Here is a 26961-nt window from a genome sequence, read left to right as displayed (position 1 = left end):
TGCATAGTATTAATTGAATGTATCCATTAGTCTTGGTGAGAATTGTTTACCTTCCATGGCCAACTTTTTGGGTAAGAAAGATTTTTTTGTTCTGGTTAATAATGAAGAACGTAACCATAACAATACTGAATCCTATGCACCTACGTTTATAGATAACCTAAATGACTTTGACAACAAGTTATTTCACTGTAAGAAGCTACAATTGGAAGTAGCTTATTTACAGCAATGTATATCTAATAAAGTTGTGCCAAAAGGCCTAAGACAATGGCATTTTCCTGCAGGCCTTCTTAAAGATTCTACCTACCATAATGAACTGTTGCATTTGTTTGACAAACAAGGTTTTGAGTTCATAGCATCCTTGATTAATTTTTATGAAGCGGACATTGTCTATTTAAAACAAGAACTAGAAATCTTGGAAAGATGCTTGGTGCAGGACAATGATTTTGCAAGGTATAAATATGACTACTTGAGAATTTTTTCAAGTATTGATGCATCAATTTCAAAACTAGTGTCAAATAAAAAACGTAAAATGGATAGGGATATAGCGGACTATTCTAACAACAAAGCATATCCCCCTCCCCCCTTCAAGTTGGGCATCTAATTTAAATGCTGATGCCTCCTCTAATGCTTTAAACCTGGATACGAGCACAAATAACGATGAACCAGGGGGTGTATCAAAGTCCGTAATAATACTTCCTCTTCAGTGAGGCAAGAGCAAAGTAAGGGCACTAATAACAACCAGGATTTTCCCAAGGATGCCCAAGTGCCTCACAATTCCAATACGAAATCCAACAACAGGAGGCAACCACAGAGGAAGAGGAGAGCCAACCAGAGGAGGAGGTGATTACACGCCCACCAACTGGAATGAGCATAAGTACATCTTCCACTAGTGACTTTAAAATTTACAATTACACAGTGTTAACTATTGACCCTCCTCTCATTGATTTTTTTTCTAGAGGGTTAACATTCGTACCAGAGAAAAGGTGCGGTTTAGTTAAAATGTTATTGGATTTCAAGTTGTATGTTCGTAACCTAAATCTAACAGCAACTTTAGGGAATACACCAGGGTTATTGAACCCTTTAAGAGTATCTAGTGTATTCAACCCTCCAATTATTGGTACACTTGACAATTTTGAAAAAATGTGCGAACTTGATTTCAGACAGATGTTTGGTAAAAAGCACACTAACATCAATTCTAGAGGTAATATATCCAAATATGAATTGGACTTTATTACAGTTCTTAATGAATGCCGAGTGAGAGTCATGAAACCAGATAAGGGGGGAGGTCTTGTCTTTATGGATGAAAGTACCTATGACAATAAAATGTTACACATATATGACAGCAAGTGTTAATGAATTGAATATAGCTCATAAGAAAATTAGACAAATACTGGATGACCTCTTTTTGGAAAGTAGCATTGATGGTGATACTCTTCAGTACCTCACTATGTTAGCACCAAAAATCCCTACAATTTTTGGCACACCAAAAATACATAAGAACTTGTTGGACCCCCCCACTAAGACCCATTGTGGATGGTAGAGGGTCCATTATCTAGATAATTTGTTAAAACCTTACATTAACAAAGAAACACAAATTTGTAGGGACTCCTGGGCTTTTTTGGAGAATTTTAACAGCATTGAATTCAATTCCGAATTGGTCTTCCTGGTTGTGGATGTAAAAGACTTATATACAGTTATTCCACACCAGGAGGGAATTGAATGGACATGTGATTTCCTGTTAGAGAGGAAGGCATCCGATGAAGTAATTTATTTAGTAGAGGTTCTGTTGGAATTAGTATTGAAAAATAATTTTCTGCTTTTTAAAAATCAGATTTATTTGCAGAAGACAGGTATAGCAATGGGCTCCCCGTGTGGCTGTAGTTTTGCCAATAGTGTTATGGCCCAATGGGAGCATAAACACCTTCTAAACTGTGAGCTGTTCAAATCACATGTCACTTGGTATACTAGGTACCAAGATGACATGTGTTTCATCTGGAAAGGGTCAGCAGATATTATACCAGATTTCATTGATTACATCTCAGGTACAACAAGTTTTCTCAAATTTACATATACATTAAAATGAATTTTTTGGATGTTAAAATAGTTAAGGACATTGTTAACAACAAATTTAAGTCTTACATTTACCGTAAACCCACACACTCAAATAGCTATTTACACTTCACTAGCTGCCATCCCTTTCATCAGAAAAGAAAGGGCAACTAGTTCGGGCAGCAAGGATGATTTCAGAAGCTGATTTCAAGGTTGACATCTTTAACATGTTTCTTTCTGATTATCCTGAGAACCTGTTAAATTGTCCGTGAAGTGCAGTCTAAGAGATCAGAAGGACACTTTAAACCCCTCTTAGGTGGAGGGACCATGAGTAGAACTGTTACTGTATGTAATATAATGACATCCTCTTCCCAGCCTCCCCACATTAGTTTTCTCTTCACTTTCTGTTTAGATCACCATAGTATTAGAAATGTGGTGTCTAAAAACTGGAAGTTGATCCTTGAGGATAGGAACCTGGTAAAATCTTTAGGTAATAGTCCCAAGTTTACATACAGAAGAGGGCCTAATTTGAAAAACTTGGTAGAAAGAGCTTCAGGGGGACCCAGGAATAAAATAGTAGGAATGAGAAAATGTGGGAGATATCCACAATGTAGATTCATGTACTTGGATAAAGTAATCGAAATCAACAAGAAAGAATATTTCCTTAAAGGGAATTACAACTGCGATTCCAAAAGTGTCGTATTATGTGGCCCTCTGTGTTGATTGTCCTACATTTTACATAGGAAAGACTGAGAGAAAATTCAAAGAGAGAGTCTACGAGCACTTACATGCTATAGAAAGGGGAGATACAACAAATGCACTTGCCAAGCATGTTCTTGAGTGTCCTCAACATACCTTTAGGTTTTGTGTTTTACAAATTATTGCAAACACCTTTAGGGGAGGGCCCTGGCCGCTCCATCTTGAAGAACAGGAGCTTTTTTGGCAATTAAGAACGGATGCACATTTTCCACCAGGACTCAATGACATGGCATCCATTAGATGCATATTAAAACTAAAAGCACTTAGAAGTACTGTAGGTATATTTATACACAATATGTATAAACTTGGATATACTTTATGTAACAAATTAAGTTGAACTTCATAGTATTACTACTTCTGATTTTGATTTATATTAAATCATGTTAAGTGTAGGTTAGCGTTGCCTCATAGTATTATAAGATCTCCTAGCAGTAATATCTAACATCTATCATTTCATACTTATTTTTTAAAAAAACTTAAATATTTAAAAAAAACTTTTTAAAAGTTTGTTTTTAAAGTGTAAAATATGTACACAGTATGTAAAGACAACTTAGGATAACATCATTATTATTTTTTATATTTGTGTACTAAATCCACTCCTTTCTTAATAATATGTATATAATAATTTAGTAGTGAAAGTATTAAGGTAGTACTGCACTTTAAAATTATTCTTAGTTTGAGTTGTTGTGATTTTTGGTATCTAATTAGTTTCTATCAGTCTAGCTAGTCCCCTTTAAATTTCATTGTTTGTCTTACTAATTAATTGTTGAATTTTACAATTATCTAATTTTGGCTTTAAGCACTTTGGTATTTAAGCTGTATATCGAACAATGTTATTTTGTCTGATGAAGGTTGAGCAAGTGGCAACTATTGGTATTAAAGCCTGTGTGTGTGTCTTCTAAACTGCTGCCTTGCCTTTATTTTTTACCGGTTTATATTTGTGACAGAGTCCTGTTTATAACCTGGGTGGTCCATTCCTCCAGTTTGTGTGCTGCTGCTTCGCGCAAACCAGGGAAGCAGAACTAGACATGTTTATGCCAAGTGGCGCATCGCACAAACACTGGGGGGAAAAAGAGTAATTAAAACACAAAAGGCAGACTGTCCACTGTTTTGCAGAATGTTCAGATATTTGCATCATATATTTGGCCTGTTCCTTGTAAAATGGATGGTTTATTGTGAAATCGCTGAAAATTGCAGTCAATATATAATGACGTACAGTTCTGTTCTGTACTTCATATCATTTAGAAAATGCATGCCTCCCCATTCTCCTCTCATTAGTTTAGTGTTTGAATGGAACGATTCACATTCGGTGTACAGGTTTTGCGACCAGTAACACCAGGGTAAGCTGCGAAACCTTGCCTACGCACACCGCACATCATTAATATTCATGGTGTGGGGCTGCGTGATATGCATTATTGGGTACACAAATACACTCAGTGTAGGCTTTACGTGGAACCTACACAGAGTTAATTGAATCCCGGGGTATGAGTTTGTCATAACTATCTTTGAGTACAGTACCAGTTTTTGATTTAAAAGTGTGCTGTATTTGCATTTTATCTTGTTAGTATGCATGGCATTTTTCATTAAACTGAAAATCCTGCCATAACCCTGCCTCACTACTAAAATTAGTGAATATGCTACCACATTTCCGTGGTAGTTAGGAATGTCCTACTTCTTAGAAAGGCAAGTTGTAAATTGGAACTTTTTTCATGTGTATATCATCAGGTAAGTATCCACTTTATAAACTGCCTGTGAGAGTCTTTCACTGTCGCGGTGCCCTTTTATTTGTGGATATAATGTTAAAGTAATTTGTCTCTGATTAAGTAACTTCTTGCTTAAAATCTTTTGTATGCATTTGCCTACATTGCCTGGGTTATGGCTGCAAATGGTTGTCAGATCAGTCTACCTACCCGGTTAACAATGTTAATATAGAATGAAGGTTTTGTAATTGGAATACATTAAATTTGAAAATGTATGCTATAACATAGTAATGAAACTAAGAAAAAAAACAGAACCTTCCTTACTAGGATCCAAGAAAAAAACACAGAACCTTCCTTACTAGGATAATGAGACCATTGAATAAATAAGTTATGCAATCACAGGTAGTTCTTGAATGACATGTTTAAAGGTTTGTATTTATTTGTAGAATTTTATATTTATATTTTATAAATGAGTATTTTTTATAAATGACATTTTATTATTAATAGAATGAAGTTAATTGTTTTAGGTATGACTGTTGCATTGCTTTCTAATGGAATTCATACATTAGATATGAGATGCTTCTTTAAGATAATAATGTCTAATTATCTTAAGAGTATAAAAGACACATGGTAGATAGTAAGCATTTATATCTGAAGAAGCAGCAGAAGTTATCTGTGAAAGCGCTTATACGTCTGTTGTCAAATAATTTTAAAGCTGGAGCTGCCTGCCTGTTCTTGGAGCGCTAGTGTGATTACAGTAGTAATGAAACTACTGTGAAAGATACTGAAAGTTTTGTTTTGCTTACCCAGAATGCCTTGCTGGTGTAGGTGAATCATTTCCCAGTACTTTTTCATGATCAGAGAAAACCTGAATAGACTGTTTAACTTAAACATAACAAAATATGCTGCTGTTTTCATTTTTGCCCAATCCCTTGCAATCTGGAAAACAGTCTGAAATGAAATTAATTGTAAAACTAAAATATGTAGGAAATGAAGTATTTCACTTTTAGTGTTAATCGTTTCTACTTTATGCAAAATAATTATGTTTGTGTGTCACACTTACTGACTGTTACAATCATACTGACTCTTCCAATCATGCGAATGCTTGTGCATTTTGTATGCAAGCTATGGAGTGCTTGTGCATTTTGTATGCAAGCTATGGAGCAAAGTGCATTTTGTAACAAAAGGATGCATGCATTGTTTTCATTAATATGTCAGCCGGCTACACACACTGGTATTGAGGACTGTTAATGCCCAGTGCTGTGTCTTTTTTTAAATGAATAGGCTGCATTTTTTTCTCATGTTGACTTCTTATGTATTGCTTAGAATTTTTTATTGTACCTTAGAAGTCTCCTTACTTGCCCAACTAACAATTTTCCCCTTGGATGAACGTTTCATTGAAAGTCTTGCACTGAGGGTTAAACTTTAAGCTGCTGTTGAGCTTCATTAGACAACACTGAGTTTGTCAGTTCTACTTAAGTATTTGACTCGAGTTACTACACCAGCGCTCATTTGTTGATCCTCAAACAAAGAATTTTATTTTGCGATACTTTGTAAATAGAATTAAACTAAACATGTATTAGAAATAACACCATTAATTTGTCTTCAAGTCCAGTAGTTAATTCTTCTTATTCAGCAGGTGAGCAAGCAGAGATTGGCAACCCATGGCACTAGTGCGACATTCCAGCAAATTTTGTTTGACACTCCACTGAATACCAGAAGAGGGCAATCTTCATCAGTGATGACACAGACTTCTGTGTGATAATTTCTTAGAAAGTTGAGCATGTTTCTTGACTGTAATATATGTCTGGAAATTGAATATCTTGCAGGAGTACTGTAAAAGTCATATTTTTGGGAACTCTGTCCAAAAAAGGTTGCCTGTTCTTGGCTTATAGTATCCAGTAAGGTGTGATGTAGTGCTGTACCATTAATTTGTCATTTGCTTTACTTTGTTTCACCTTCTTCTACCTGTGTTTTTATTATATACAATGGTCTTTTGTATTTAGTTGAACTTAAAGTGTAGTGCAAGTACATCCTGGTCAACAGAACTGTAGCAACATAGTGTTAGTAGAGTTGTTGTTTTGTGCTCTCCCATGAAGTAAGTGGGGAATTAAAACTACTTTTTTACCAGTGGAAAATCCATCGGCATTAACCCTAGTCTTATTCTTCAGTTAGTTCTTTAGGCATCTTTAATCCTAAAACTTTACAGATGAAATGTGCCAGATATGGCCTTTCCTGATAAAAATGTTTGTGTAAATGGCTGCAGCATTATTTATGTGCCTATAATAATATGCTTACATGTTAATAACATGACTTTTTGGTGCATCTCCATATACGTAGTGTCTTTTATCCATATTTCTTTATTAACAGGAATCGCGTGGAAAGTAAACTGTTAGAAACCGTTGGCATCTTTGAGGCACCAAAAATTCAAGGCAAATATGAAACTGGTCAAGTAAGTACATTCTGTTAATTGGCGGACCATGCATTTAAAAGATTAGTTTGTTGGAGTTGTGAAATGCAAAATGTGAAGGTAGATTTTTTTGAATAAATTTGAACGGCAGTATATTTTTGGGTTATGAATTGTGAAAATAGTTGACATAATGGTTAAGGTCTTTGCTTCCTATGTACAAAGTGCAAGGTTCAATTCTGACCCCGACCAAATGCCTGTTTGGAGTTTGCACGGTCTCCCTTCTTCTCACTTCCAAAAAACATGCTCAATGTTTCCATCCCAAACCCACCAAAAGAATGGAGCTGTGAGCAGCACAGACCCTACATGGTGCCCTATAGGGGAAAGAGTTGTATAAACCAACCACTTTGGGCATCTACTGCAGTATCTTCATGATAGGAGAACACTGATCACAGACTGCATGCCATGGCATGGCTAACTACTCGACAGTGTAAACTATGGCTCTAGATGATTTGATTGTGTTGACTTAACGTCACCAAATGGGCATGGATATTTGCTGGTGATAAGTAGGTTGAGGATCTGGCCTACTATTACTTAAAGGTGGGCAGGACGTATGTGCCCAAAGTGGCCAGTGTGTACTTGCCATGAAGCCCTGATTAGTAAGTTACTGGCCATCCAGTGTCCAGTTCATAGGTGATTACTAGGCTAATGGCAAAAGAGCCTTTGCAAGCCTAGCCAATAATACCCAGGATATGGTAATATTGTATCTTAATTCCCTCAGATATGGGATAGGGTAGTATCAGGGTAGTGGGTCTTTGGGTGTTGGAGACCTGCATCATTTTACATACTGTGTGTCTATAAGGGACATGGGCAGTACCCTGGGAGTGAATTTACAGTTCCCATCCATTTGTCCAAGTTCTTTTTGAAGAGAGTAAGGGGCGGGTTTAATTTTGCGAAGATAGGAAGTTTATTCCATAGGTGAGATAGCCTTTAGAATACGACTCTCTCTAGCAAGTTCTGTTAGAATCATAAGTAAGGTCCAGACCCATGTAACCCTCATATAATTTTTCTTGTGAATATGTAACACTAATCAGGACTGGATCAGAGAACATCTTGTAGGTCAGATAAGATCCCACTCAATAAACAATACGAGACGAAGTAAAGAGATAGAGCCTTTAGTCAGTCTCCATAAGACGTATGTTAAACTTTGTATTTTTTTAGTGAGAAACCTTTTAGTGAGAAACCTCTGGGTCTGCTCCAGTTGGTATTAAGTGCCTGGTTAGGTACACGCAGAAGGAAGCATTGCACTTGATTATGGGCCTGATGAGGGCCGAGTGCAATAGTGCTATGACTTCCTTTGAGCTTGATGCCATGCCTTTACTTATAAGTTGAGCCACACAGAAGGATTTCCTTACTACCTTAGCTACCTGGTGGTCAAAGTTTAGGTTACTCTCTATCTGTGTTCTAAGGTCCCTTGCCACCAGGTCTACATTTAGGAGTGTACTATCAATATTATATATTTGCAGGGATAGCCGATTTACCAAAGGGCATGATTATGCATTTTTTTTTTTTTTAGCTTTAGCATTTAGTCCCAGACTGTGGATGTTCTTTGTGTTTCACTGTTGCAGTCATCACATCTGGGTTATCTGCCCTCAGTAGGCCTGATTTTCAAAGTCCTGGGTCCTGCGTCGGTTGCCGTCTCATCTTCCGTGACGTCAGGTAGTCAGGGGTATAAAGCATTCAGCCGACGCCATTACATCAGTCTTTCTTGCCGTGTGGTGCCCGAAGCAGAAGCAGTTCGCAAGTGCCGGTCGGTCGACTCCTGAAATTTTCGTTTTCGAGTTTCAGAACCAAAGTCTTCAACTAAAGCTAAGTACCCCATTGGGGAAACTTTTTCTTGCTCTAAACTGATGTCAGTAAAAGCCAATAATTGTATTTCTTGTGGAAAGCAAATACCTCATAAAGATTTTCATTCGTACTGTATTCCTTGCCTAGGCCCTGACCACGACGTACCTCGCTGTCAGTTTTGTGCCTTATTTAAACCACAAACTATTTGTCGTCGGTACATTTTCGCTTCTAAATATTTTGGTACTCGGTTCAATTATCCAGTTATGTCTTCGGTAAGCCACCCGACTACCGACATTCCGAAAAAACACAAAGATAAAGACAGAGACAGGCCGCCTAGGTCCACAGCTGCCAACTATGCTTCTCCTAAGCTAGTCACCAGTTCACCGGTATTTAGTGAGGTGCTTTCGCAGCCCCTGATACCTGCTACTTCAGATTCTCAGGCTTGTACTGAGACCCATTTGGAGTCCGGTATGCCGCGAGATGCTTCAACTGTGGAACCTACGGATGTCTCTACCTTGCATGGGTCTGGAGCTGCTGTGCAGGCACCAGCTTCTGAGGGTGTATTCAGGCCTAGTGACTTGCATATTAAACTTACACCATCTTCTTCTTCTAGGCCTAAAACTCGAACCATGCCTAGGAAACTGATGCCCAGACCGCATGGTCAGGCCTCTATGCCTAAAAAAATAAATGATAAGAATGGCTGAAGACCTTATTACTTTAATCAGGGGAAGCCAACCTTCCCCCTCTGAGACATAGGACTGAATTTGCTTATGATACTTCTGACCAGGATTCTGAAATTTCTGTCTCCTCTGATGACCAGGATTTACCCTTATCTACCTGTGAGGATTCTGATGCAGAGGACTCTATTCCCTCTGCTTCTCCCCCAGAGGATTTTTCTTTTGGTGAAACCTTACATACTCTTAGGGAGTATTTTCACTGGGAAAGCCAGGATTTCTCTGATTCTAAAAAGAGACTTCGAGATTTCTTACTCTTGCCCCAACACAGGCCTTTAGCTATCCCTCCTGTGCTGGACATTGTTGACAATGCGTTTTCGGAATCTAGCTTGGCCCCTGACTCTTTACCTCCTGCTCCCAGAAAACCTGATAGATATTACAGGGTTCCTGATTCTCACAAGTTCCTTTTTAAAAATCCTACTGCAGATCCTGTGACCATTTTACAGGGACCCAAGGGCATTAAGGCTACTACTGCCAAAAATCCTACCCCCTCTGATAGAGATTCCAGGGCCCTGGATAGATGGGGTAAGAAGGTATACACCTCTGCAACCTTGGCCATCAGAGCCTTAAATTGCCAGTTTCATATGTTAAAGTATCAGCAGCATATTATTGGATTGCTCAAACAGAAAATTATGTTGATTCCTGATTGTGCTGAAAATAAGGATTTACAGGATTTAATGCATTCTACGGAACAGGTTGGAAAACCTACTTTGCAATGTGGTTTTGATTCACTAGAGGCGTCTTGCAGGGCTGCTGTCACTGGGTCTGTACTTAGAAGGCATGCTTGGCTTAAGGAGCAATCTTTGCCAGATCATGTTAAAACTAAATTGCTGGATGCTCCCTTAAATCAGGACTGCCTGTTTGGCGACAAAGCAGAAGAAGTTCTTAAAAAGATGGAGGAAAAAGCGAAATCTATGCAGACTGTTAAAGATTTCTTACAAGTGCAGCCTCCTTGATTTAGTAGGCATTGGCCCTCAAAAAACTGGTCCTTTCCTGTCTCTTCCAGGCCTTCTCAGTTCAAACCCAGAACCAGCAGAACACCCAGGCTCCAGTCCCAGGGTATGCACAGAACTAAGCAGTAAGGGGCTCCCACTTCCAAATCAGGGAGTAGTAAGACTCCCCCTATGGTAAGCTGTCTCAATGACTTAACTTTAAAACTTTCAAGCACTTCTCAACTGACTGCTCCTGTAGGGGAAAAGATTGCTCTGCAAGCAAAAAACTGGGAACTCCTTACCCAGGACAAATGGGTTTTAAACAGTTTCCCAAGGATACAGATTTCACTTCCACACATTACCAACCCCAAACTGTTGGCCAGATCTACCCCCAAATCAGTGGGCAGTGGATCAAAAGCAAGTACTGTCTCTCTTAAGATTAAAGGCTATTCATATTGTACCAGAAGAGGAAAAGGGACAAGGTTTCTACTCGGATCTTTCCTGGTACCCAGAAAAGACAACTCGTGACGTCCTATCCTGGACCTGTCTATCCTAAACACCTTTTTGGTAATTCCAAAATTCAAGATGCTAACTCTTCACCAGTTGCTTTCCATGATAGGCAAAGATGCCTGGTTGGCAACACTGGATTTAAAGGAAGCCTACCTGCACATCCCAATCAGGGAATCTTGCAGAAAATACCTACGCTTCAAAGCAGGCTCCATACACTTATCAGTTCTCTGCATTGCCCTTTGGCTTATCTACTGCACCCAGGGTATTCACAAAGTGCCTAGCTCCAGTCATTGCATTTTGCAGGCAAAGAAATAATCAAATATACCCATACCTGGACGATTGTCTAATTCAGGCAGAAAGCCAGGACATACTTCTGAATCATCTGGCATTTGTACAAAATGTGTTAACTTGTCTGGGGTATACCATAAACGAAAAGAAATCACAGCTGGTACCCTGTCAACAAATTATATTCCTGGGAGCAAGCTTAAACACAACTTCCCAGATGGCTTTCCTCATGCCAGGGAAACAAATTCATTTGACAACTTACTTCAAACTAGTGGCCACAAAAACCCAGCTATCTGCAAGGCAAATACTGCAAGCCTTGGGGTTCATAGCCTCTTGTGCATTCTACTAATTCCATATGCAAAACTGCATATGAGGAAACTACACTGGTATCTAAAAAGTCTATGGTGTCAACATTTTCAGGATCTGGAATGATTCCTGTCATACCTTGCCTATGGTTAGAATTTCTTTGGTGGGCAGAGGCTTGCCACCAAAACAAGAGACTACCATTTACTCTACCCCATGCCGTCCAAACCCTGACAACAGACGCATCAGACTATGCATGGAGGGATCACCTGGCAGGGAAGTGAATTCAGGGCAAATGGAACCCAAGTCAAATGCACCTGCATATCAATCAAAAAGAAATGTTAGCTGTACAGAATGCTCTGACAGGCTTCAAGGACCACATTCTTCCAGGACAATTAATGGTAAAGACGGAAAACACCACTGTTATGTGGTGCATAAACAAGCAGGGGGTACCCGTTCTTACCCCCAGTGCAGACTAGCCATGGCTCTGTGGAACACAGCCTTGAGCTACCATGTTCATCTACAGGCTCAATTCCTGCCAGGAAAACTAAATACACTGGCAGATGAACTAAGCATAAATCTCATGGACCTACACGAGTGGAAACTGGAACCAAAGATTTTCAACATGCTAATCAACAAATGGGGGATCCCAGATATAGACCGGTTTGCCTTCCCCCAGAACTGCCAATTGGACAAATTCTGCACAAGGACTCCCCATAAGCAAGCTTGGAAAGTGGATGCTCTGTCATTCAGCTGGAAAAATCTATCAGTTTATGCCTTTCCTCCTCTCCCTTTCCTCTCCAAAGTACTACTAAAGATCAAACAGGACAAACCAAGGATGATACTGATTGCACCAGACTGGCCACGCCAACACTGCCCCCTCCTGCGCAGTGTGTCACAGCTGGCCCCATGGCACCTACCTCAGACCCCTACCCTGCTGTCTCAGCAGGAGAACCAGATTCTGCACCCCCAGCTTCGAACCCTGAACCTGGCAGCCTGGCTAATTACCTAATCTCTCCATTACCATCCCTCAGTAAACAAGTGTTGGATGTCATGCTCAAACCGTAAATGTAGTTGTTCGAGTGTATTCACTGTTGCAGTCCTGGTTACCCTCCCTCCAGCCCCTGATGACTTTTGGCTATACCTCTATTCTCCTTTACTATACTTAAAAGCTTTCTTGTGTATTTGCTTTTTTGTTGGAGGTATAACCTTGTATATTTATATTTAATTGCTTCCCATTAAGGGGGGCACCTGACATCTGGGGCAAGAAAAACTGATGTAATGCCATCGGCTACATGCTTTATACCCCTGACTACCTGACATCACAGAAGATGAGAGAGCAACCGATGCAGGACCCAAGACTTTGATAATCAGGCCGACTGAGGGCTACTGCAAGCAGATAACCCAAATGTGATGACTGCAACAGTGAATACACTCGAACCTCTACATTTATGGTAAGTGTACACAACTGTACTTTCTGGCACCAGTCATTTCTCATTTTTAGGATGTCAATATCATTTGGGGATTCAGTGATTGCTCCTAGATTACAGTCATTGGCGATCTTGGTGAGCCAGAGGCCCCCAACATTGGTCTTCACTTGAGAAATGTGTACAAAACAAGAGAGCTAATAGGTGAATCCACATCTGAAAAGAAATCCATCTGGATAACTTGTGCTGTCAGTGAGCCATTTGGCTGTCCATCTGACGATGTAGGGATTTATGCTTAACTCAGTACGTTTATCTATGATCCCCGAGTGGGGGATTGTGTCAAAAGCTTTGACCAGGTCTAGATAAGCGGTGTGTACCGATTTGCCTTCATCCATGGCCCTGGTGACTTTCTTGAAGAAGTTCACCAGATTGTGCAGGCAAGACCTTCCTTTGACAAAGCCAAATTTGGGTCTGATCCAGTGTTTGGCTAGTTCCTTTGTCATTATTGATCAGGTCCATAATAATTCTCTCCATGGCCTTGCAGATAAGACTGGTAAAGCTTATGGGTCTGTAGTTCCCTGGGTCAGTTGATAGGCACCCCGTTGTGCAGAGCGACAACTGTTGCAGTCCTCTATTCCTCTAGGACAAAACCCATGCAGAGGCTGTGGTTAAAGGTTTCTAGTGGCCAAATTAAATTCAGTTATAAGCAATTTAAGAAGCATCCTGGAATGTTGCCAGGACCTATAGAGGATAGGTTTTTGGCTTTAGCGAGCTTACTAAGGATCTGTTCCCTCTGAGCAGTAGGAGGATGGTTGTGAGTATTTCTTTGGATGTGGTAGGAGGTGATGGGCGGGGAGATTGAACTGAACTTGTTGGCCAGCAGGTTTGTTATAATTTCAGGCTGAGTGTAAGTGTTGCTTTTCAAGATTAACTCTGCATATTGCTGAGGGTTTCCGCTTTGGTTACGACCGTAATTGCAAAAAAGAAAAAAACAACTTTATGGCCATCTTTCACCTTGGAGGAGGCCGTCTTTGCCTCATAGTTTGCTGTGGCAGATTTGACCAGCTCTCTGATTTGTTTGTTTAGACTGGTGAGTGTTTTCTGTCTGTTTCTTATTGGGTTTGGAGAGGATTTTTTTCTTTTTTGAGTAGTGTATTGATGCTAGGGGTCAACCAGGGTGGTTTTATTTTTCCAGTAATCATAGGTTTGACTTGGACAGGTACTGCTTCCTCTATGCACTATGAATGTGATTGTACAGTACTTTTATGTACAGCTCTGAGTAGGCCTCAGTGTCATCTGGGTCCGGAGGGGCTTGGAAGTTTAATAAGCTGTCACTTAGTTTGAGATAATTGGCCTTAGCCAAGTTCGTAACAGGTTTGGAGTTTGATGGGTTTTCTAGGTTAGTTTTAATACTAAAGAAGATAATTTTGTGGTCACATCTAACCAGGGAGAAGTTAATGCATAGGAAGGAGCAGCATCCCCCCCATGTTTGAGTACTAGGTCTAAGATATTTGTACCTCTAGTTGTGGCGCTAACTGTTTGCTGCAGGGTGTTTGCATAAACAAAGTCCAAAAACCTCTGAGAAAGTGAATTATGGGTAGTATAAGTATTCCAGTTTATGGGCGGGTAGTTGACGTCCCCTCATAAGTATGGTGTTTGGCTGAATCTTAACAGATTCGAGTAAGTTTAAGTAGGAGGTGTGGTTTTCCAAACTAATGTTAGGAGATCTGTAGCCAGCAAGGATATGATAGGGAGTCACACATGTGGTTAGTTAGGCATAGAGCATCTCAAGCAAATCATGTTGTTGGACCAGTCTAGCAGCGTGCTTGTCCATTATGAACACTTGAGACACCTCCTTCCTTTGTTTTATCCTGAGCTGAGGGGGCTCAAAACGTATGAAAAACATTGTAGCCTTTGACTCTCTGGCAAAGCATCATTGCTTGTCAGTCATGTCTCTCTAGGCTGACAGATAATGGATCCCCTTGTTGTGACACCAGAAGCTAAGCCAGTTGCTGAAGTCAGTCATTTTTTTTCTACTTACCTGGGATAGCTCTGTTAAGTGAAAGCGGGACATAAATGCAATCAACCTGCCAAACATAAACTAAGAATTGCTACACTGTTGTATGTTCACTGAGAGGATCGAGCTTGGAAGTAGATGATATGATATGATAGTAAGGAGAAGGCTGGTCATCCTGTGTATCTAGGATCCAAGATGGAAGGGCAGTGCAGAAAAACCACTTGGCTTGGGATCCAGAATCTACTACTTGAGGACGACAGGCTAGCAATGATGAGAGAACTGTGATGAGGGAAAGGCTGCAGAAGGCAATGAGGGATGTCATCAGAGTCAGTGACAGACTCATGGTACTCGGACTCCAGCCTAATTATAGGGCAGTATTCATAATCACAACCTATACCCCACAGCAGGGTTATGATAGTGAGGAAAAGAGTGGATTCAGACAGCAGTTGCAGGACCTACTAGATAAAGCAGGACAACATGAATTAGTGTTGAGTGATGTGAATGTACATATTGGGACAAACAGAACAGGATACAAGGACTGCTTGGGTCCACATGGAGGGGGCAACAGTAATAAAGAAGGAGAGGCTATTCTAGACTTCTGTCTGACAAATGGCTTGATAGTAACCAGTGCATGGTTCAGAAAGAGACAGTCACAAGATCACATACAATAGTGGCCAACATGCAACTCTGGTAGACTTCCTCTTAGTATGGAAAGGGCACTGGGTTAGAATCCGAGATTGCAACATCATCTCCAGTGAAACAGTCAGGCCATACCGCAAACCACTGGTTGCCAAATCAGCTGTAAGCAGTGGTCAGAGAAGGCTGTAAGATCAGCAGAGACCAGGCTGAAGACTTGGAAGTTGACTGGAGAGGTGGTGCTGAAGAAGAATGGCAGCATCTCAAAACAGCATGTAAGAGGACCACAGAAAGGATATGTGGCCAAGCTAGGTTTGGAAATAAGATGCATAAAGAAAGCTGGTGGTGGAATGCAGAAGTTCAGGAAGTCATATAATGTAAGTATGCAAGAATAATTGGGAGATGGAAAAGACAGACCAGGCTAGGAAGGAATGCTGGTTGGCTGACAGAGGCTAAGAGAGCAGATGCAATAGCAGAACAAGGTATCAGAGGCATTTTACCATCTTTTGGAAAGTAAGTCAGTAGATAGCACAAAAGAACTATTAAGTTACATGGCAAAGACAGAAAAAGAATATAGCCTCCATAAAGGATGCAGCAACAACCTGCTGACCAGTCCACAGGACATCAGTGGCACTTCAGCAGCTTCTGAATGAAGAAAATGCCACAGAAGCTGTACTGTCCCAGGCACAGCCTACAGTGAGAGAAGAGGAGGAGTTTGCCATAGAGGAAGTAAGAACAGCACTAAGTAAAATGAAGTTGGGGAAAGCAGCAGGCACAGATGAGTTCACAGCAGATATGATAAAGATGCTGGGTGACATAGGGGAGAAATGGCTCCTGAGGGTACTCGTAGCAGTGCAGAGTGAAAGGCATATCCCAGAAGACTGGAGAATAAGCATACTAATGCCAATGTTCAAGAATGAAGGGTACATTCACAACTGTGAGCAGCACAGAGGCTTCAAACTCCTGTCACATTGCATGAAAGCTCAGGAAAGGGTGATTGATAACAGATAAAAGAATATACAGGGTCCCGATCTACATAAGACAGAACCCCTCACTATCACTGTTCAAGAGGAATCTTGTTGATGAGTGGATGGGTAACATAAAGTTCACACCGGGGAATCACACCAACAGCACTACTAGATAAAGGCCAAGGGTACTAGCTGCTAGTACAAGGGTCTAGGGAACTACTAAAGGGGCGGTGAATACCGCACAACGTGGCTGGGCTAATATATGCCTTTGGGCAGATAGCCCAGTACCAACCTATGAACCTATACGCTGACTGGCAGAAAGTAAGATTGGAGATGAGCAGTTCAGATTCGGATCAGGATGCAGCACAACTGACTCGACATTTGCAGTGAGACCGATAGTTGAGAAGATGCTGGAGATGAGGAAAGAGTCTAACTGGTTATTCTTGACTTGGAGAAAGCATGTGACAGGATCCCATGGGAGATGATTTGGGTAGTCTTACAGTGGTTCAGTCCCAGAAACAAGTTTGTCACAACATTCTCCCAAAGGGTATGCATTTTTGCTTTAGTTTGTCTACATATCGCTTTGCCACGTTCTTTATCACCCAAGCTGCATTTAAGGTGGTAAACTAAGAAGGGGAAATTCTAGGATTCCAGCAAGGGGTGTGACGCTGTGCCATGCAGCATGACACTGTAGAAGGGACACTTTAACTTCTTTGAGATTTGCAGAAGAGCTGACAAAAGTGGAGTAGAAAGTATGAGAAACAGACTTGGTAAGTTTTGAAGTTTTGGGGAATGATCAAAGGTCTCTATAAAAGTAATGGAGCAAAGTAATGCAGCTAAAAAAAAGCAAAAACTTAAAAGAAAAGAAGCGTAGTTGAAGCAGAGAGTAGTAGCAACACCCAAACAGAAAGGGACTTGGTGGTTGAAAACCACTGCTGCTTCAGTCTTATCAGATCCACGGACTCACAGTACCAGCATTACAAACAAGAAGTACCTAAAAATCGTATGCATTGATAACAAATGGAACAGTTCCTCATTCTAAATCCAGCCCTTCACCTTTGCGAAGTCCAGGTAGTCTTTATCTAACAGTTCATCCTTCACAGGTTCTCCTGTAACCCACATCAACATAAAACTGAATTAAGTTTGATGGATACTTCTCATCACAAGCTCTTATTTATTGTTATATCAGCGGTTGTTGCACTGTAGAAAAGTAAAATGGCCTTTCCTCCAAGATTCTGTCTGTGACTTTCCTGCCATGATTGTTAGGCTAATACACCTGCAGTCACTGGACTTTTCCTGTTCCTCTGTTTTATTGAGAACTGCTGTCGAGAGATCTGCCACCTCATTCACCAGATGCCTGGGGGACCCTTGATGCACAACTGTTGACTGTGTTTTTTCTTTCTTTAGGAAGACCAGTTCCTTCCTTCTCACTGTGTGTGTCAGCTACATTTGCTCCGTCTAGCCAAGTGTCTTTCTTCTTTAGCAATATAGCAGAAAGAAGGAAATCTCCGTTTCCCTCTCTAACTTTTTCCCACCTCCCTTTCAGCTTACTTTTTTGACACCCTTCCATCCCTTTGTTGGTGTAATGGTTGCCTCCTTGTATTGTGCCTTCCTTTCCCCCTTGTTATGCCCTGTGTTTTGGCATAATTGCTAACCTCACCTTTCTATGTAGCTACATTGGCCTCCTCTCTCGCCTCTATCAGGTCATTGCCAGCAACCCTTAAGTACTGCATACCAGATCTTTTTTCCATGGATTTTTTTATTCCCTCATTTTGAGTTTTATTTCCAGTCCCCTTAACTAACGTTAAGTGTCTTCTCCCAGCTCATCATAATCTATTCCTTTAAGGTCCCACACCATTGTCTTTGCAGTTACCAAAATATGGCATGATTATTGTTGCATAATGGCACTTTTTACCTTTTATAAACCAGACCTCTTCCACATTGGTTGAGATCCCATCTAGGATTCTCTCCTTTCTAGTGGTGTATTGTATTAGTTGACTGAATGTCTCATGGTCTAAGAAATCTGGCAGCTCTTATTCTGAGCAGCAGGGCAGAAAGGGAAATATCCCAGTATACTTCTGGCAATTGCAAATCCCTCATAACTGTGGTGTTCTTCCCTTCACTCCTTTGGTGTGGGTGTATCTATCTTTGTATGTCATCCTGCTCCCTTGATGTTTGATAGTTTCTAAACTGTATTGATTTTCCAGCATCCCCCATCACTTCTTGTTAATTAACATCCCAGGTACTTACCCACCATTTTGATCATATTTTCTCCACTGTAGTGTGGTTTTCCTCTTCCTTTGGTGTTTCTACCACCTTTCTGGTCCTGTTTGCTACCACCTCATGTGTGTTCTCTCGCATTTTTTGGATGCTTACATTTACCACAACCCTCATCCACCCCTTCTCCTTGATGACCATCTTGGTCGCTTGCTCCCACATCTTATTACATTCGAGCTGTAAGACTGGGTTGACTGTAATATGGTCTCCTTGATAAGACTGCCATTTAATCCCTATGGTAGACCACCTCTTTATTCCCTACACTGGCATTCACATCCTTCACTTCCTACAGTGTCCCTACCCTTCTTGTCTGTAACCCCCTTCAGTTTCCATTATCCACAGTCCTTCATTGTCAGGGCAGGTTGCCTCACTGATTTGAGATGCATCTGACTCTTTCCCATCTGTAACTTTTTTTACAAGCCCTTCAAACTCTTCTGTCCTCCAGTCTTTCTGAATGCTGTTCAGTTTCCTTTTGCTGTTCTTGTGGTGGTGGCCACTGTACAGCTACTACTTGCCTCTGTATTCTTCATCAGTTGTCAGTGTTGTGTGTGTGTCCCTTCACAATGGCTTCCTTTTTCGTGTCCTGCCTGTGATGGCTGTATCTCCCATTTTACCTTATTCTTTGCCACACCTCTTGCCTGTACACTGGAAACCCCTGCCTTTATTCCCCTCCATTACCCATCCAAGTCTGTCTTTTCTCTTCTTGTTGCCACCTTCTCCAGTCCTTCTGTCCTTTCTCACCCAACTAGCCAGTCAGGTCCCATCACTGGCTCTCTCAATCTCCCGGAAGCTGTTCCTTTCTCCTCCAGAGACGACCTCATGCAAAAGTTTTTGAGTCAGAGAACTTCACATGTTGAGGGATGTTGAGGCATCCATTGTTCTCCCAGTTTTGTCGTGTGTGTGTGTGTGTGTGTGTGTGTGTGTGTGTGTGTGTGTCTATGACCTTATAGTAATGATTTGTCAGTCATGTCTTTGGGATCTCTTTTTTTTCCCCCAGGCCAGAGTTGCTTTGATGGGGATTGACCCTGGAACAGAGACAGCTTGACTTGAAAGTGACTAGCAAGGAAACTAGTCAGACCCTGCAGTTATGCCATCTGCATCTTACTGGAGATTGCTTTTGTTGCATCCTTCTCGATTATTAATTTTAGATCAAATGTTGTCCTGCTTTTAACCCTTGAATCACCATCAGCCTTTAAAACCAAAAATTGTAAAGAACTGAATTTTAGTAAATTGGGACAGTTAAAAGAAAATGCAAAACTGGCAAACATCTTTTAGCAGTATACGGGAGCATATCTTACAAAACCATTTGTAGACAATACTTGTACATCAGTACACATTTCACTTCTAATGATCTAAATTCAAATGAGTTAACAAATCAAAAACATATGAGTCTGAACCTTCTATCCTAAGACAGTATCCCTAACAACTGGAAAATAGTTATGATTACCCTTTTCCCAAAGTGAGCAAACCCTGCAAAGCTTCTCAGTTATAGACCAATCTCCATTCTCCCCATCTTAGAGAAACTTCTAGAGAAAATCAACCGATAACTGGCACAGTGAATAAGTACCGACAACCTTCTTTTCCAAAAGCAGCATGGTGTCTGATTAGATCATATCACCCAGATACCCCCCTGGACCCTCGCCGATGAATCTCACTTTCTTGCACTCATACTCTCACACACACACATAAACAGGCATACATTTTTCAAATTTTTTATTTTAATTTTCTGTTTGTTTTAATTTTACATTTGCTACTCCACAAAAGTGTCACTTAGCAACTCTAAAATAATAGCCTTTGGCTTGCTTACAGTCCGAACTCCACGTCAGCTTAATATACTGCTGTGAAGAGACGGACTCATTTTCAGCAGGCATTACCTTCTGTTTAACACCCTGCTGGAGAACGTTCATTCTCCAATCAAGGTTTAATGTATAGGTTGCCCATTCTGTAATATGCCTTTTTAAAATGTTTTATATGTACCCTAGTTGTAAGTTAGGAATAACATTTGCTAAGTTTAGTTGACTGCAATTTTATAATTTGCCTGGCCCAAGAAAATTGCACATGCCCTACATTTTGTAAGTTGTCATATAACTTATTGACTTAAGTCTTATCATTTATAAGTAGTTAACTGCTGTTTCAATGAACAGTGCTCTTTTCGTAACTTCAAGATTGACAAATTATGGATACGTTTACCTTACCCTCTAGGTTGAGTAGTTTAGGAATTAATTTGTGTTAGAGTTATGGGGATACAGGGAAGATGTACCCTTGCAAAAACACTTAAATTCATGACTTGTGAAAAAGGAAGTGAAAAAGATTCTTTTATTTGACAAATTGGAGTCTGCTGCAGTTTCAGTAGTTGCTAATTGTGGATCCAATCTGGCAGACTAACATTTGAAAGCAGTCATAAACCAACGTATCTAAACTGGATAAACAAACCTTTTCAAACTTTTGAAGGGAAAATACTTGTGCTATATACTGTTTATAGTATGAGATATATTTTTAAATGTCCCTGAACAGTTCAGGTATGTCTCATTGCATTTGCTGACCATAGTATTACAAGACCATTCCTCCCTAAAATTCCTATTTGTTGGTTGTTGTTTTTCAATAAAATGCTTTGTAAACATCAAAAGCATACCCACGGAACTGACTTTATACCTTGATGACCTCGCCATATGGCTAGCATGGGAATGACCCCATGGATTGTAATGGACATTTGCCCACTTGTGCAGTTTTGTGTCCATTAAAGTCCGTGGATGTATTCCTATGCTACCCCTGTGGTGACATGACTGAGGGGATAAGTGTGACTAACGTCAGCAAAGGCAAAAAGTAACCATGTGCAAAAGAGTTTATACAAAATCCACTAAGTTATATTAAGAGTAATTGGGTGGGGACCTTCCAAAATGTCTACTCCTCTGATCAACAGCTTAATTTTGGCTCTCCCAGTATGAAAAAAGAAACCAGAAAATAAGAGCAAGTAATTCTATCAACTTTAGCAAAATTCAGTTACTAGTAAGTACATGGTCTGGATGCCAGCAAAGAAGATTTTCAGAGAACCTGAAAAAATCAACTAGAAAAGATGAAGAAAAAACTCTAACTGGAAAGAATCCTGCAGCTGGTTAACAAAAAGCAGTTCAAGCTTCAGTTTTGGTAACTGGACTGTTATTACATAACAGGATTTGTTAATTGAAAGGCTCAAAACCTGGCCATGCGAAAACAGCTAAGACCTGTAAATCGTAAAGATGCAATCATAGTTGCAGAAATAGTTGATCCTAACCAAACTAGTACTTTTTTAGTTGTAAGGAAATGTAGACATTACAATGTAGTAAGAGAAGTCTGGACAAAGCAAGTATAAGTTAATATGCTGTGACCTTGAACGGTTGGGGTGGGGATGGGGTATAAAAATGCACTGCTTTATATATGTAGAGTTGAGGTGTTGTCTTATTTTTGCAGAGGTGACTGTCTGGATTAATACCCTTTGCTTAATCTATAAACAAGTATTTTTGTAAGCGAGTAGGCTTAAAAAATAAGACAAAAGGGTAAAAGCCAAGTGTTAAGTTTCTTGCATATGCAAATTATATTAGCTTGCTTTTCTCCATTAGCAAATGTTCAGTAGGAATCCATAAGTCAGCAGCTGAAAGCGGTTGTACATACTGTGCTAAGTGAAACTGACAAAGATTCCTTCCTGTGTCTGCAGAGTTGTTGGCCGTTTTTTCTTCTCTCATTACTGACTACAGTTTCATGGAGACGAACTATCTGCAGGTACAGGCAACTAATGAGAGTTCTGAGGATTGTTTGCTGAGAGAAATTCAAAATTTAAAGGTACAAGGGTAAGTATTTCAGTGAAAAACAAAGTTCAAAATTATTGGGAGTGAATAAGAAATAGAAATTTCTCTAGCAGCCTTAATACTTTAATGCATTTCATAGAACAGTGTATACAGGCACGTGCTGCTTAATTTCCTGGATAGGATCTAGCTCATAGAACGTTAAGTGAACACCCTTTAAATTGTATTGGACTTCTCTTAACATCCGTCTGTACAATGGCCAGTCGCATTTACCTGCACTTGTACAGTATGGATATAAATGCGGTTGGACGTTGGGTGGCACACCTGTAATTTAGTTTTATTTAAAGAGAGGGTCTGTATTAGTGGACTGAAAACTCACTTCAGCGAATCCCGTTTGAGCGACACATATTGAGCGAATATCTAGAATATCGAGCAACAAAAATAAAAAACCTAACAGATGAAAACCCACTGTTTTATGCAGGGGGCAAGCCCCCCTGCACCCCCCACACCCCTGCTACTTAAATATATCAACTCCAAGATCGCACTCCATTGAAGTAAAGGGAAGAATTCCCTATGGCGATCTCCATTCACTTTTGCGATATTTGAGACATTTGCTCAATATGTGTCGCTCAAACTGGTTTTGCTGAAGTGAGTTTTCATTCGAATAATCTAGACCCTTAAAGAGAGCGAGTACACTTTTTCTTAGGGTTAAAAGTTAATGCTTTCTGAAAGCAGACCAGCTGTTTTTCACACCTGTGAGGGGAAAAACGGACATCAATAAGTGGGAGCACAGGCTGTAACATGTGCTTTAGCATAAGTAACCTTAATTTTAGGTTGGGTAAATGCCTTTGTGTACAGCTGTTGATTCGGAGCAATTGCACCTGTCTGGAAGGTTCATTTTTTTTTTGTTTTGAAGATGTACTTACTTTTGTGTGTTTGTTCTAAGTTAGTATGTTATAGAGGTGTTCTGAAAAATGTATTTAGTTTCTTGTTTGAGTGTTTAAGTCTTGAAAAATGTGGCAACAAGTTCAAGTGGAAATTACAATAAACAATTGTATAAAAGATCAGCCTGTAAACAATGTGTGCATATAACAGAAAAGTTGGAAAAACCCATTACATATGACCACTTTTTATAATGTGTGGGAACAATAAATTCTTATCATAATGGCTACACTGTCTATATTATCTTGGTGCATAAATAGCCTTACAGGTATAGACAAAAAGGTAAGAGTATTGAATTATGTTAAGAAATGCAGATTGCAAATAGCAGTGCTGCAGGAGACGCATTTGGAAAGAAATGAACATGTGAATTTGGTAAAGTTTAGGATTTCAAGATAAATATTCAGCACCAAAAACTGCTATTATGGGGGAGATGATCAGCTTTCAGCAGGAATATTACTTCTATGTGGGGACTGTAATTTTATTTACAACAGTGAGGATGTGTCTGGGAGAACTAGAAGGGAAAACATAACAAAAGAGAGTAGATTTCTGAAGAAATGTGTGAAAATATTTGGTATAGAACATGAGTTCAGTAGTAGGAACTCAGAGAATTTGAATATTATTCATAAGTTATAACAGGGCTAGACAAGATAGAAATTATATTTCACAGGAATATGTGCATTTAATTGAAAGCTCAACACACATTCAATAACTGTTTCAGATCATGCACAAATAAAAACTAAAATTCTAGAGTAATGAAGTAAAAGTAAGACATTGGAGCTGTCCCACGTAGCTGCTTAAAAAGGAGGAATTTAAGGAACGGGTTTGAAAATTATTCAGCAGTTATTAAGGAATATAGAACTTTCTTCAGAAGTTGGACCTAGTGAGTGGGATAAAATAAAAATGGAGTTTAAAAATAGGGTGAAAATAAAAGTGAAGGAGAGATGATTAAGAAGTAATGTGGAGTATTTAGAGGGGGTGATAAAGGTTAAAGTCTTGTAGAATAAGGGGTATGTCAAAACAAAAAGAGGTGCAGCTACAAAATGCTAACGAGAAAATTAGGCTCTAGATAATATTAGAAAGCCTGCTGTTAGCCATGTGTTTTTGATGATATCTACATAGCACAACATAAGCAACAGAAAGTGAAAAGATTGTCTCCAAACTTGGACGTATTACAAGAAAAATAACCAGAGATCCTGTAGAGGTGGTAGAGATATATTGGAAATTTTGTGAAAGTTTGTATAAAGCAGAAAAAATTGAAATCAAGAAAGAGCGCATATGGAAATATTTACGGAAGACTTGATTATGCCAAGATTAGAGCTAGATGAGGCTTAACAGTTAAGATAGGAGGAGATGAGGTAAAAAGTGGTGTATAATCCGTCTCCAGGAACATATGAAATTCCTGTGTAAGTTTAGAAGTTAGGAGGGAAGAAAGTGGTAAAGACCTGGAAGGTTTTATTTAACATTATTTTAAAAGGAGGGGCAGCACCAACATCTTGGAAGAAAGTTGTGGTGGTTGTAATACCTAAAGGCAGTAAAGACCCATCAGACACAGCTTCATATAGACCCATTTAAATTTTAAGCAATGATAAGTGTTTGTCTATACTAGCTAAGAATGGCAAAGGTGTTGCCAAAATTTATAGATGTGGATCATTGTGGTTTTGGCGAGGGGTGGCAAACATTTGACAGCATTAATAGAGCAATGATGATCCAAAGGGAAGCAGAATGTAAGAAAATACTACTGCTGTTGGTGGGTCTTGATGCAGAGAAAGTATTCTACAGAATAAGCTGGGATTTTATGAGTAAGGTAATGCAAACATTTGCATTTCCTAATTACAATAATAAGGTTAAGTAGGATGATACATGAAGGATTGGAGGCAAGAATTAAAGTGGAAGGGTTCCTCTCTGATAAGTTGTGTCTGAATAGAGGAACCAGGCAGGGGTGTCCTTTTTAGAGCAATTGGCAAAGAAAATAATGGACTCAGAAATTCAAGGATGTAATTGGTATGGTAATCAAGAAAAGTTGGCTTTATTTGAAGATTATATTTTTTACCTTATTAAGCCAGAAAATGTTTCGGTGTTGTGGAAACTTTTGAGACCTTTTCAAGTTTTTGTGGGATATAAAATTAATCTCAAGTCTATAGCCATTAATTATGTACCCACACATGAAATGATTCCGCAAAACCTGTATTTATGGAGATACGATAAAATTGTGGAGTATGGATTAAAAAGCCTTCTGTTATGGCAGCTAAGACTATGTGGGAAGATACTAAACAAACGATAGAAAAAACTGAGAAAGTGCAAGCTCTTGTTTATGGATGCGGATAGTAAGATACAGGATGTCAAAATATTTTTAGTCCCTTTAGTTTTAAATACAGTTCAGGTATATTTTATGTCTGAGGAGATGATGTGGATAATAATTAACAGTTAAAGGAAATTATCTGGGAGGGAAAGAGGGCAAGAGTTAAGTGGGATAAAATTATCCTTCCACTAGAACATGGTGTAGGATTACTGCATTGAAGACATACTTCAGAGCCACACAATTAATGCTCATTTACATAGTACATGCAGAAGGTTATAATTCAAGTGGAAAGTGATGGTGATTATGATGCAAGGGGGAAATTCAAGAAATAGAAAGTGTAGGATTTTGAATGCAGATTCTTAAGGACAGTAACAGCTGTACAGAATATTATATTCATAAAATAGGAGATATTCTAACAACTAAGGCAACAAGAGAATGGAGAAAATATTTTGTTGATAGGGGTGACTGCAAGTAGAAGTACAGAGAATAGGCAAGAGAGAGCTGAAAATTACTGGCGAAGACTGGCAAAGGAACCAAGGTTTTAGGAGGAAATATAGTATACGTATATTATATAAATTAATGTATGTGTATAAATAGACATGTACACTTGCATATACGTATATTATATAAATTTATTTAATGTGTATATAAATAGGATGTTCGCCGGGTACGGCTCACAGGTGTGTCATGCGCCATCATACCATTACATGTGCAAACAGTACGCTATGTTACTGTTATGGTGAAGACATAATACCTACACAGCGGTCAGGTGTTACCAACTGTACGTCACTCGACACCTGTAACACTTGCATCCTCCCATGTGCATATAGCAGCACAATTGCCGGACATAGCGTTGGTACACAGAATGCAGCCAATACTGCTGCATGTCTGTCAGACGTATCATCATATAGCAAGTGTATCATTCACAGTACTGCCATGTGTGTTTGCATGTGTGACCATATATGCCACATATGGTGGGGAATACATACCAATTGTGACACACCCCTGAACACTGTTGTAGACATCTGTACATACTGCAGTGTGGAAAGCATGACGTAGGCAGGTGTGGTGTGCGTATCACACACATCA

At 39.6% G+C, this 26961-nt stretch overlaps 1 protein-coding gene across 2 annotated transcripts in view; it reads left to right on the top strand.

Annotated features, from left to right (window-relative positions):
- Positions 1-26961, top strand: part of LOC122813787 (polymerase delta-interacting protein 2-like) — a 441156-nt gene that overhangs the window by 39805 nt on the left and 374390 nt on the right. For both annotated transcript variants that reach the window (XM_044086292.1, XM_044086291.1), the window contains exon 2: positions 6879-6960. In XM_044086292.1, coding sequence (XP_043942227.1) covers positions 6879-6960 — 82 coding nt within the window. The remainder of the gene's footprint in view (positions 1-6878; positions 6961-26961) is intronic.

Source organism: Protopterus annectens, chromosome 10.part0, assembly GCF_019279795.1.
Source record: "Protopterus annectens isolate FY-2018-M chromosome 10.part0, PAN1.0, whole genome shotgun sequence".
Classification (NCBI taxonomy): domain Eukaryota; kingdom Metazoa; phylum Chordata; order Ceratodontiformes; family Protopteridae; genus Protopterus; species Protopterus annectens.
This window is presented reverse-complemented; position numbering and strand designations above follow the sequence as displayed.